Source organism: Zootoca vivipara, chromosome 14, assembly GCF_963506605.1.
Source record: "Zootoca vivipara chromosome 14, rZooViv1.1, whole genome shotgun sequence".
NCBI lineage: Eukaryota > Metazoa > Chordata > Lepidosauria > Squamata > Lacertidae > Zootoca > Zootoca vivipara.
In genome coordinates this window covers 15,300,869-15,313,732 of record NC_083289.1, presented here as the reverse complement: position 1 = coordinate 15,313,732, position 12,864 = coordinate 15,300,869, and the positions used below count along the sequence as shown (strand labels likewise).

The window sequence follows — 12,864 nt, the reverse complement described above, 5'->3', positions numbered from 1 at the left end:
AAACTTATAAAACAACAACAAAATGGGTGTTAACAGCATATGTTTCCCCATCTGGGTAAGCCTGGTGTGCTCCTGCATTCAAAATGCCATGATGACAGATGTATCTACGTGCACACCGAACATGCATTTGCTTAGTTGCTCTTCCTCCAGGTAGAGACTGTCTGCATTGATCTTTTGGAGCAGAACATGTACAGTATATCACTTCGTTTGAATGTTCATTTCTCTTCCTGTTTGAAAAACACACACCAGAAATCTTTTTTTTTTTTAAGTTCAGAAGCCCCTCTGGAGTTGAAGGGGAATTGGCTAGTTCCTTGGATCACATTAGATGGGAGGTTGGGAGTCCGACATCTGGATGGCACAATGTTGGCTTACTGCTGCTGTAGGGTGCATGCCATAACACAATGCAGTGGGTACTGTTCTGCAGTGGGCTTGCCCCTCAAAGCTTTGTGCATCTGGATGCACTTTCAGTTTTAAGGAGTGCTTGTCATCCCAGTTGCAGGTGAAAAATGGGTGTGCTGCAGCTTAGTCCTGATTCAGAAGGTATGAATGAGTTCCTGTAGGTCCGGGTGTGGTAGCAATTAGGGTGTGGATAATGACAAACTTGCTGAGGGAAGCAGAGAAAGGGTATAATGCAACGCTGGACAACCTTGGGGTGCACGATTAGAGTGTTCAGAATGAAAAGAGCAATTTATCCAAACAGATGCATCCTGTCCTATCCCAAGAGGGGAAGAGATTTGAACCAAATATTGAAGAAAGTTGAATCTGGACATATTTCACCTTCTTTCTGGTCTTGGATTATAGATTGTTGTTGATGAACTGGTATGCGAGGAAGGCAGATGGGGCAGTGAGAAATTGGGGGGGGGGAATGTATACAGTATATGCATGTTTGGACAGAGTATAGAGTTATTTTTATGATCTTTGCAATTCTGTACATTCTTTACGTGTGGAAGTTGCCATGGAAATGAAAGATGCATTCGTTTGACATTTTTGGCATCTTGTCAGGTTCTGGTGCTGCTTATTCAAATGAAAAAACATGGATGGAGGTAGAAAAGAGATTGTGCCTAAGCGCTTCAGTGGGATACAAATGACGATGAGCAAGTTAATCACTCGCTAAAATTAATAAATAAAATGAAAAGAATGTGCTTATACAAGCTGAGGCTAGGGAAATGTTTCATGGTTTATTATCCATGGGACAGTTGGTTAATTCCCATTGAGAAAGCAGTAAATAAGATTGCACTTGTGTACATAAGTGTGCCAAAACTGTACATTTTTTCAGCATTGTGAACCCTGTAACTGCCTTGCCACTGGGGTTCTGAGTGCAATAAGTGGGTTTGCTGCTGATAGCAGAGACCGGTATTTAGAACTAGGGTTATTAGCAAAGTCACTTGAATAACGCTGATGGTGGTGGCCTCATGTGCTTGTAGACCATACCTTTCTTCAACTTTAATTGATAGTCATTATAAAAACTATACATTAGTCATTTTAACAAAATTGTTCAATCCTGTTGCATTCCTAATAATAAGTGATGGTGCTCCTTAAAGGAGATAATTTGTTCATGCTGGAAGTTAAACAGGCTCTGTAGCCCACCTCTGTGGCATTTGTATGTTTTTCCCCTCCATTCTCGTCAAAATAGGCATTCCAAGGTTTTGAAGTGTGTCTGTCCTCATAAGACCCTCATTGTTTCAGCTGTCAAGGCAGTCAGCTCTGTGTATTAAAAGCCTGTCTTAAAGTGGTTGCAATTGCAGATTTATTGGTGTGGGTGTGGGTGTTGCTGTTCCTGGAATTCAGTACCAGGGCACACTTTTTTGATGATGGACCACCAAATGAGCAGGCGGCAGCTGTGCCTCCTTTCTCTGATAAATTCTCCAGCTGCTCCGACAGTACAGTACACCATCAGAGTGACCCATCACACAGTCAGCAGGATCAATGATTGTGCTCCCCTCAGGCTCTGGGATTAGTACTGAACTAGGATTCTGGAGGAAATGTTCTGTGCTTGGTTTGTTGAACAAGCTTGACAGTGTTCCATTTACCCTAGATTCTAACTTTTTCCAACGACAACAGCAGCAAAAAAGAAACCCACATGGTTTTTTGAGGGTGGTAAGTGTTAAATTTATTTCCAACACAGTGGAAATAATCACCATATGGTTATGTGATTTTTTCAAGCTGTCCAAAGACAACTAAAATACAATTAGTCTGTCTGTTCCATTTGTCAATCTATAAGTGACACTGTTCACATCCCTCGCAGTGCTGGTTGCTAGCAGTATAAAAGGCTTGATTGGGCTACCTGTCTTCTCCTATTAGGATCAATATTCAAATGGAATGGAATAACCACAACAACAGAACAGAACTCCAACCTTTCAACTTTTTGTTGAAGGGTGAGAAGCTTTATATACATGTCTGAAGCATAGCTGTCAAGTTTTCCCTTTTCTCACGAGGAAGCCTATTCAGCATAAGGGAATTTCCCTTTAAAAAAGAGAGAACTTGACAGCTATGGTCTGAAGGCTTGGTTTAACAATCAATCTCTCTTTTCCCAGAGAACTCTTGGAATTGTAGCTCTGTGAAGGGAATAGGGGTCAACTAGCAACTTCTCAGCAGTATTAATAAATTACATTACCCAGGGTTTTCTGGGGGAAGCTATGACTGCTTAAAGTGGTATGATACCGCTTTAAACGTACAGTTCAGATGGGGCCATGGGTGGTGAAGGATGATGGGAGTTGTAGTCCAACAACCCTCGAAGGTTTCCTTTCCTTGGGATTAATAGGTGCTCAGAATAGTCTGGGAATGGGTCTCTATTTTAAGGCCTGCTGCTAGCAAGCATAGATGTGGACAGAGGAGCTTCATTGTTGTGTGAAGAGCACAGAAATAAATCAGAAGTGGAGGAAGCTCAGCACCAGGCAGGTTTATATCCTTCATTTTAATACTGTGTCCTGGGTGGTATTCTTGCCGAACAATTTCTAGTCTTGTGTAAAATTCAAGTATACATGGGCTGTGGAATCTCGTTTATGCATAGTTCAGTGCCACACAAAATAGGATTTATAACTACATCATAATTAACATATTTCTTCAGCTTTGCCTTCAGGCGCAAGAACAGGCTCTCCCCCCCACCTTTTAATGCCTTTTAATTTTTGAAGTTGTGAACTGGTTCATCCATTCACCCCCTCCTTCCTGAATATACATAGGCAAATTATGCTGATACACTGCAGGCCTATTATTAATTGCAGGCATGAATTAATACCCCCAAATCCATTTTTAAAAACACATGATTGCTTTGCTTTTATCATATTTAAAATAAGTTATAGCTAACAATTTTCAGACGGGTAGTTGTGTTTGTCTGTTGCAACAAAAACAAAATAATCTTCTGGTTTCTTAAAGTGTGTGTGTGTGCGTGCGCATAAGACTATATTATATAATAGGGGGCCATTTTGTATTCAGCTTGTCCCTCTTGTCATCTGTTTGGGTGCAAAATACATTTTTTGTGCATCAGATGTGGGCATTTGAAAGAACCAGGGCATGGGGAAGGATACCTGCTCAGCAAACAAACTTGTACGTGTACACTGCTGTCTAATAAACTGAGTTGCACTGTAACACATAGGTCTTACAATTGTGATATTAAAAATGAATGAATCCCTGGATCTTGGGTGGCATTGTCCAGAAAGTTATCAAAGAACTAAGATATGCAGGCTTCCTATATCTCTCTGGTTGGCCATCATGAGAACTGGATGTTGGATTAAGATGTGCCTTTTCGTCGCATCCAGCAGGACTGCTATTATGCTCCCAATTCCTGCTGTTCCTGACCATTGGCTGGGGCATCTCAGCCTGATTGATACGAGTTGGAGTCCAAGATGACCACCATAGCTCATTTGGTGAGAGCATGGTGCTGATAATGCCAAGGTTGCAAGTCTGATCCCTGTATAGGACAACTGCATATTTCTGCATTGCAAGGTGTTGGCCTAGTTGATTCCCAGGGTCCCTTCCAACGCTACGATTCATGATCATCTGGAGAGCTACAGGTTCCCTGCCCCTATGCTAGCCACCCTGCCATGCTGGCTTATGCCTGGCTGTTGGGAATGTTTACAAATCCAGAACAGAGCATTTCAGCTGCCTTACCACCTGACACCTGGCATGCTTCTGAACACCTAAATATGTTCAAATTATGATCGAATCATCAGATGTAAGCTTGTTTTTTAGATGAAGGATAAATCTTGGGTATGTAGGCTTTTAAAAATCTGGCTCTGGTTCAGAAACTGAAGGTGCACACAAGATGTAAGGCAGCTTGAACAAGTGAAATTCTTTAAGAAGACTCACCATTTCTTCCACCCACTGTTTTGTCATTATTGGATTTTTCAGCTTTTTATGTACATATACCATTTCTTCCCTTCCCCTGGCATTGTGGGTGTGTAGGATGCTTGGAGAAAATTCACTATGTAGAGCTGTTTAATGAGGACTGGTTTGAAAATGTTAAAAGCTGATAATGTGCATGCTTGATGTCAGTGGCCATCATTATCTATTGAAGGGGCCTCCATTCTTTTTTTGGGGGGGGGGCACATTTGGAATTTTGAGGAAGTTCTGTGGGTGCCAGTCACAAATAGTCACCACACCTTAAAAGTACAGAAACAGGCAGGTTTTCAAAGTGGTGCAGGAAAACCACCCTCCCCTAATCAATAGACTGAGGCACCTACATCAGCCACCACTGCACTTGGTCACAGGGAAAAGCTCTTTCACACTACCTCCATTCCGAAGGAAGAGGAAGGTGGGGGTCCAATCCTGGCATCCAGGAAAAGGTGGATTTGATGAAGGGGCCATGTTCCATGTAGGAGAAGATGAGCAAGTGAACAAAAAGAGCAAGCAGTCTCATGCATCTTGGCTGTGACTCCTGGAAGACCTGACCCTTGTCTTGCAGGCAGGCCTTTTTCCACTTGGCCTGGGAGGGCAGGTCCCGAACTGACTCCAGCTACAAAAGCTGAGACTGCTGAACAGATGCTTGGGCTGGGGGGTGTTGTTGTTAAGGGGTGTTCGTTGGCAGGGGGTGGTTGCTGTTAATTTTTTGTGTCTTCATTTTAGGTGCTATGATTCATGTGGAAATTGTTCAGTCTGGTTGTGCACATTTTCATGTTTCGTTCATTGTTTATGAATACTAATGTTTGTGGCTATGTCATTTTTTGTATGTTGTAAGCTGCCTTCCACATGATTTTAACTTTGGAAAGGTGGCATACAACTATAGTGATTGATTGCTTTTTTTGAGGACACATTTACTGAAGCCTTCCACAGGTGCCTGAAACTGCATTGGTAACCACTGATCTCTTGCGATAGGCTCAACACTATCAAGTGTGTAGGCTTCATGGAGCCCCTGTTGAAAGAACTCCAGAGCTGCTATTGGTTTGAACACCAAGATGTTAGAAGCAGTGTGGTTCATCAGAGGCTTGATAGGCTATATAGGGCTGCCTTCAAGTGTCTTCTAAAGGTTGTATAGTTATCTCCTTGGCTTGGGGGTCACATAACTCCATCCCCCCCCCAACATTTTTCCGATGAAAATAGGGATGCGGGTGGCGCTGTGGGTTAAACCACAGAGCCTAGGGCTTGCCGACCAGAAGGTCGGCGGTTCGAATCCCCGAGACGGGGTGAGCTCCCATTGCTCGGTCTCTGCTCCTGCCAACCTAGCAGTTCAAAAGCACATCAAAGTGCAAGTAGATAAATAGGTACCGCTACAGTGGGAAGGTAAACGGTGTTTCCATGTGCTGCTCTGGTTCACCAGAAGTGGCTTTGTCATGCTGGCTACATAACCTGGAAGCTGTACGCTGGCTCCCTCAGCCAATAACGCAAGATGAGCGCCGCAACCCCAGAGTCGGCCACGACTGGACCTAATGGTCAGGGGTCCCTTTACCTTTACCTTTTAAAGGAAGAGTGGGACATTCCAGGATCAAATCAGAAACTGGGACAGCAATCTGGGATTGTCCCTGGAAAACAGGGACACTTGGGGGGGGGTCTGTTAGTCTGACCCCCGTTAAAAGATGGAGCTATGTGCCTATATCAAGGAGTGTTACTGCAGGGGGACATTTAAGGACAAGGTTTTGGTTATTATGCGTGTGGAGCCTTCTCTGCAGGTAGAAGAGTCTTTATCAAAAATGCTGCTTCAGTCACCCTTGATGACTAGAAACTGTTTCCTTATACGGTATCTGTATTGATGGCTCTTGGCTACTAGCTGTGGTCCACATCTTGCTTGATTAGAGGCTAGAGAAGAAACAGAAGAGCAGTTGTAGTGTGGTTAGTGAAGGAGAAAAAAGCTTGAGTTGTGCAGCTGGCTGAATGTCCAAGAGCATTCTCTGTGTTTTGGAGACTTGATGGTTTTTTTGGGTGCTTGTGCTCAACACACACACACACACACACACACACACACTGACACACACAAACACACAGTATATGCTTGTGTGCAGCACATTCTCTCCCCCTCTCTCCAGAAGGACACTGACCTTAGTTTGTTCGTTTTTTAAACTGACCTGGAACTTGTGTTGAGGAACAAAATGTAGTTTTAAAATGAGCACACCACATGTGGTTGATACCTCATATTCCTTTTTTTACTTTTGTAAGTTGTACCGAGTCCCTTACAAAAAGGCAAAGTAAAAGGGAGAATTGCAAGAATTGGTGGAAAGTAGTTCTTTACTTGTTTGTGAGGAATGCCCGCTATAAGAATCCTGCACCTGGAATGAAACCAAGAAGCAGGATTTTATTCCCTCAAACTGTGGATTTTTAAAATTAAGCTTTACTCTAGGGAACCTTTGCATTTTGTAGATAAAATGCACGACGCAATCTCATTTCTCGACCACTTAGGTACTGGTCATTTTTATATGCGTGGATTACATTGGAGATTGCATATTAGAATGCAGAAGGGGGTTGGGAAAGAATGATGGTGCTTCCTGTATGCCGTTTGGCTGTTCACATTATATTTGAATTCATTTTATCGTCCTGCTGTATTAGCATTCAACAGAGCCACCTGCTTAGAAATGTGTATTGTGCATTAAACTATGTACCTGAATTACAGTACTCAGCTTCAGTTGTCTCTGGTATTTGCACAAGGTAATTCAGCATTAGCTGAAAATACACACATTTGTCATAAAATTGGCCACAGGTCTGGGCATGGGACGTTTTCCCGTTTTAAGTGTCAACCTTTAATAGCTTTAAAAATGTATATTTTAAAAATCATTATTGTCTTTCAAAGTGCCAGTGGTAAGAGAATGTGATCATGCAGCATATAACTACCTGACATATTTATTCCATAATCCTTTCAAGGATCTCATGATCTCTTTACATGCACACACAACCATTTCCCCCAGAAGAAAACAGCCACTTAAACCTTATAACTTCACAGCCGTGAGTGGTGGGTGATGCATGCAGGAAAAGGAGCTGTGGAATTTGGCTGCTTGGTAATAGCATGGGAATTTAAGAAGCAGCAGCTCTGTGCTAGCAAGTTTTGGCACTTCCCAGGATAAGGAGGAGGTAAAATGTAATGGGTCAGATTAGGTATAAGACTTGAGTGGTGTAACTCTTTGTAGCTTTGCTCTCCTGCTTCAGAATTCCAGAGATCTCATCTTGAGCTGCTTCAACACTGGGCTAGACTTGATCAACATTATGTTGTTGATCAAGGGCAGAACAGACGTGGCATTTCCATCTTTCACAAACTCATGATGCATTCCATTTCTCCTGTCCCTCCCTATTCCAGAGAGCAGCCCATCTTTACCACCAGAGCGCATGTGTTCCAAATTGACCACACCACCAAGAAGAACTGGGTACCTGCAAGCAAGCAGGCTGTAACTGTTTCCTACTTCTATGACAGCACAAGAAACAGCTATCGGATAATCAGTGTGGATGGCACCAAGGTAGGAGGTTGGCGCAGATACATCTGGCATGCTTGCAGAATTGAAATATCATTGAAGTGGGAAAATTTGTATGAATGTGGCTCGTGTACATTTCTCATAATAGGCTTGTCTATATTTCATAAACTTTAGTTGTTGGGGGAAAGTTGGGGTGTATGGTTAATCATGAAAACGTATGCATTTCATTGGAAGAAAAGCATACCGGTAGGATGATTTAGAGAGGCTTTTATTAACTCACCTGATAGCCACAGGCAGCCAGGAATTTCTTGCAAGTGAGTGTTGGAGGAGGAGGGACAGGCCTCTCTATTCTTCAGTCTGTTTGGATTCCATCTGGCTGTGGAGGACAGGAAACCCATCTCTCCTTTACCAGTATGTTTGATAAAATATAGATTCCTCACCCTAAAATACACACAATGTCTGCTAAGAAGACAGCTGGCTGCTGAGGGTTCCCTATCCCATAATAACCCCTGGTGGCCAGCATGGAAAAACAGGCTGCTAGTCTCTTACCAAACTGTAAAACCAACCAACCAACAAACAAACATCACTATCAACTTTTTTGAGCTTATTTACAAGGCTGGAATAAGAGGTAGCTCGGTAAATTGTCTGGTAAGGTTCTCATATTGTGGCAATGGTGGAGCTAAGGAGCTCTTTTCAGTGCCTAGATGAGAAATTGCTGGGAGTTTTTGTTAAGCTGTTCTTAGTTCTAAAGGAAGACAAGAATTATGAGATTGTAATTTTAGTGTTGCATAAAAGCTACGGTATGATCAGTAATAGCTCTTTGCTAACTGTATTTCATATATTTTAATTGTGTGGGTTTGTTTTGTTTGAAGGACAATGGGATATTGCTCCTCTCTTTCTCTCCCCATTCCAAGTAGAGTTGGTTGTAGAAACCTATTTGGGGATAAAACTATGGAGTTTTATCTCAAGGTTTGCATCTCTACACAGAGAGATAGTATGTGAGTCTAAGAATCTATCTGATACAGGATGTTGTTTTGGTGTGTTTTTTTTCAATACTTAATGTTATGACTTGAGTTTCCTAAGCTCAAGGCAACTTACAAAAACTGGCTGCGATCTATGCCTCATTTTATGATCACAGTAGCGGTCTCTGGCGTCATTCAGGCATAGCAGCAAGCCATATGCCTGCAACATTGTCTCTCCTTGGGCTAGCCAATTGTTTACCTTATTTCTGAGTTTTAGGGAAATTATATTCTGCTGTTGCTTGCAAATTGCGGTTTGCACAAGCCATAGATTGCTCCTTGCTACAACCAACTCATTCACACATCACTAAACCATGGTTTGGCATTAATGTCGTCTCCATCAGGAACCCTATTTCCAAAGGTAATCAGGGATATGGCTTAATTTAGATGATAATGTAGTGCTGTGGAATTTGACCCCAATGCCCTTGTTGTGAAACCCTGAAATTTTAACATAAGAAGCTACCTTATGCCATTGGTCTGTCTAGCTCAGTGTCGTCTACACTGACTGATGGTGGATCTCCAGAATTTCCAATCCTACCTGGGGATGCCAGATTGAATTCTGCATATGAAGCAGGTGTTCTGTCACTTAGCTATGGCACTCCCCCAAGAGAAACACAGGGAAGGTGTATGTGTAAAGACATCACAGAATAGAACATATGGAGGAATAGGAGGGGGAGGGTTTCTAAGCTATTTTTAATACCACTTGAGCCAGTTACAGTGCTAAACGCATAAGAGGGGTGAAGTTGTTGACTCATAGGAACATGGAAACCGCCTTCTACTGAGTCTGACCACTGGTTCATCTAGGGCACTGCTTCATACACCGACTGGCAGTGGGTTTCAGGGAAGGAGACATTTCCATCTCCGCCTGGAGATGCCAGGGATTGAACTTGGGATCTTATGCAGGTAAAGCTGGTGTTCTTCCTCTGTGTGCAGGGCAAGGTCTAATTCGCAGCTTGAAACTGAGTGTCAGAAAAAAATTCCAGGTTACCCATGAGCAATTCGTAGGCAGCCCAGAAGCTTGTTTCTCTTGCCCACCAGTTGCTGAGGATGAAGTGACATTTTGCACACCACACAACAGCAAATTGTTGCAAAGGGGTTTGCCATAAAACATACATTGACAGGGTGCTGCAGCCAGTTGTGTATGTTTGCACATGTGTTCACACACCCACACTCATGCGTGCAAACTTGTTGCCACCAGTGGTGCGCATTTAAAGCTGAGCATTTAAAAACACTGAAAGCACAAGGTGCTTCAGTTTCAAGAGTATGGTGTGCAAGTTCTTTTAGGTGCAAGAGAACTTCTGCGGAAACAGAACTTGTCACCTCGAAAGAAGATATTGGAGCGCTTGAGTATGTATGTGCACAGAAAATAGTAGAACTAGCTTGAAAGGCAATATATGGAGATCTGCATTAATCATTGCAACGCATCCCTGGTTGTATAACATTGTTATAATTATGCAATAATGCTTTTGGAAGTTGTATAGTGGGTGTGGCTATAAGGGCGTGTCACAAAATTCACCCACTTCTGAATTTGCTGCTACTCCACTGGTTGTCACATTCATACATCCGATTTGTATGTGTACAGGAAATATGCTTCAGTTGGTTGTGCGGTTTGGGTTAGATAAATGGCAGGCAGGGAGAATGCTCAACCCTGTTGTTGTTTTTTTCTGTGGGAAGTGGGTTTTCCAGTTTTAAAAGGGCTGCTGGGATACTGTTGCATGCACTAACAATGGCCTCCTACCCTGAGGTAAATGGGAGTCTGTGTTATATACTCTTTAGGCTTGCTGTGAGTTCCAGTGTGCCTGGAATCTGCATCTCTCAGAAAAGTTTGTACTAAACTTGAAAATTGCACCTAATATGTGGCCATTTAATGCAGACCAGACTTTTTAAGTTTTGACAAGACCAGCTGAGTGCTCCTGGTCTGTTGCCTAGGGTAGCATGTTGCAGGGGCTGCAAAAGAAAAACACTGGTAGATAGACAAGTAACTCTGCTTGTTTGCTGCAACTGAGGCAGGAGGCAGATGTCTCTCTGAGTGTTAAGGGTATTTTGTTTGAAAGTGTGATTGCGGTTCATGGTGTGTGGTTGTGCACTCACTAATTCATCTTCCCTTCACGTCTGACTAAAAGCCCCCTTCACATGTTACTTGTGGGGAAAGACTATGGTGGAATCTACACACACATAAAAACCGTTCTGAAAATGTTTTTTTTTTAAAGTGTTTTAAAAAATACATTGAATTTTCCATAAGACTCACCGTCGCCATCTAGTGTCACATTGTATATTGCACTTAAAACACACTTAAAATGTTTTATTTGCAGCTGTATAGCTGAGTCCCTAGACAGGTTTTAATAATAATAATAATAATAATAATAATAATAATAATAATAATAAATTTTTATTTATACCCCGCCCTCCCCAGTCAAAAACCGGGCTCAGGGCGGCTCACACCAACAAAACCACAATAAAACATAAAAACAATTAATTAAAATAAAGTATTAAAATTAAAAAAATTATTGTTTCAAAACAAACAAACAAAAAACCCAACCTGTGGAGCTTTTTTGTTCAAAGTCAGCAGTGGGACAAGAGGGAGGTATACATGCGCAATGGGATGTGAAACTTATCTCAAACACTTTTCCTCACCTCTTACTTGTCTGTCTCCAACTTTCTTGTGGTTAAGCTAGGTGATAAATGTGGTACCAGAAGAGTGGAGTGCATAGCCTCCAATACGTGGCAGAAGAAAGTGGTACTTTTAATTTTAAGCGAGTGCGAAATTTGTTGATGTCATCCTACTTTCAGCTGCTGAGGCAGCTACTTCCATGTGAGCTGTTGCCATGCCTTGCCTCATTTTTTGTTGATGTAATAACATCTAAATACATATTTGCCTTCAACTAGAAAGCACATTCCCACCTGGAGTTAGCATCAATTTGCATTTTCCTTCTTGTTGCCTCATCATCCATCTTATTCAGAATGTTAACATCCAGACTACATTAGCAAGATTATAAGATTCAGTTCCCAGGTTATATTTTGTCTAACCAAGTGATGCAACTGGCAGGTAAGTTCCATTGTGAGGAAAAAATTCAATAGATTGTGGAGAAAATAGGGAATGTGCCTATTAATAGACCTAGTTTAGGGATGGGGAATCTTTTATTCTTTTGGGAGATTGCTAGCTGGTGATGGGAGAGGCACCTGAATTTTTTCTCTCTGCCACCGCCTTTTCCCTTTCCTTGCCACTTGTCTGAAATTAGGCTGAGGATTACATGCAGACCGCCTCTAGTCTTGTCAAATGGGAGAGGCTACCATTAATGCTAATTCTCTTGGCATTGGCAGAACAACCTTTCTAGATAAGACTACATATAACCAGGGTCCCTTTTGTGACAGCAGTTACTGGTACAGAGTACCAGCACCCTTTAATCAATCTATGACTACTAGCACCTCGTTTTTATTTTTAGCAGAAAAGGCAATGCATATAATAGCTGCATGTAATGTTTCATGATAGCTCTTGACCATAGGAGAAACACCAGTAAAACCACTTGATTTTTCTTCCAGAAATCATCACCAATTAATTCATGAATATACTGCTTTATGCTGCAAGAGACCTCTAGATGGTTTACAAGTATAAATGCCGATTGCACAACCTCAGAAATGTTAAACATTCATAATTAAAATGCACAATTAAGACACACAATAAAACGATCCCATTAAAATATAAACAAACATAATTAAAATATGCAATGAAGCAATTCCATTAAAGCATGGTTACAGAGAAACTTTCCATTGTGACTAAGAAACCATTTTTGTTCTTTTACTAATGAGCATCCTTGCTGCTTCAATAGGGGTGTACTAAAAGTCAAAGAAAGACACATTAAAAGACATAGAATCCACTTTGTGTATGTGTGTATTTACTATGGCGTATGAGAGTGAAGATGAGTGTAACACTTAGAGATCAGTAGGACTGGTTTGAAAGAACCTCTCTACATTGGGCACAAATGCACCTTTTTGCCCTTTCAGAGCAAACTGAAAAACCA

The 12,864-nt window shown here is 41.8% G+C and overlaps 1 protein-coding gene across 1 annotated transcript in view; it reads left to right on the top strand.

Annotated features, from left to right (window-relative positions):
- Positions 1-12,864, top strand: part of HOMER2 (homer scaffold protein 2) — an 81,795-nt gene that overhangs the window by 19,983 nt on the left and 48,948 nt on the right. Inside the window, exon 2 of the mRNA XM_035130786.2 lies at positions 7,715-7,871. Within this exon, the coding sequence (XP_034986677.1) occupies positions 7,715-7,871 (157 nt within the window). The remainder of the gene's footprint in view (positions 1-7,714; positions 7,872-12,864) is intronic.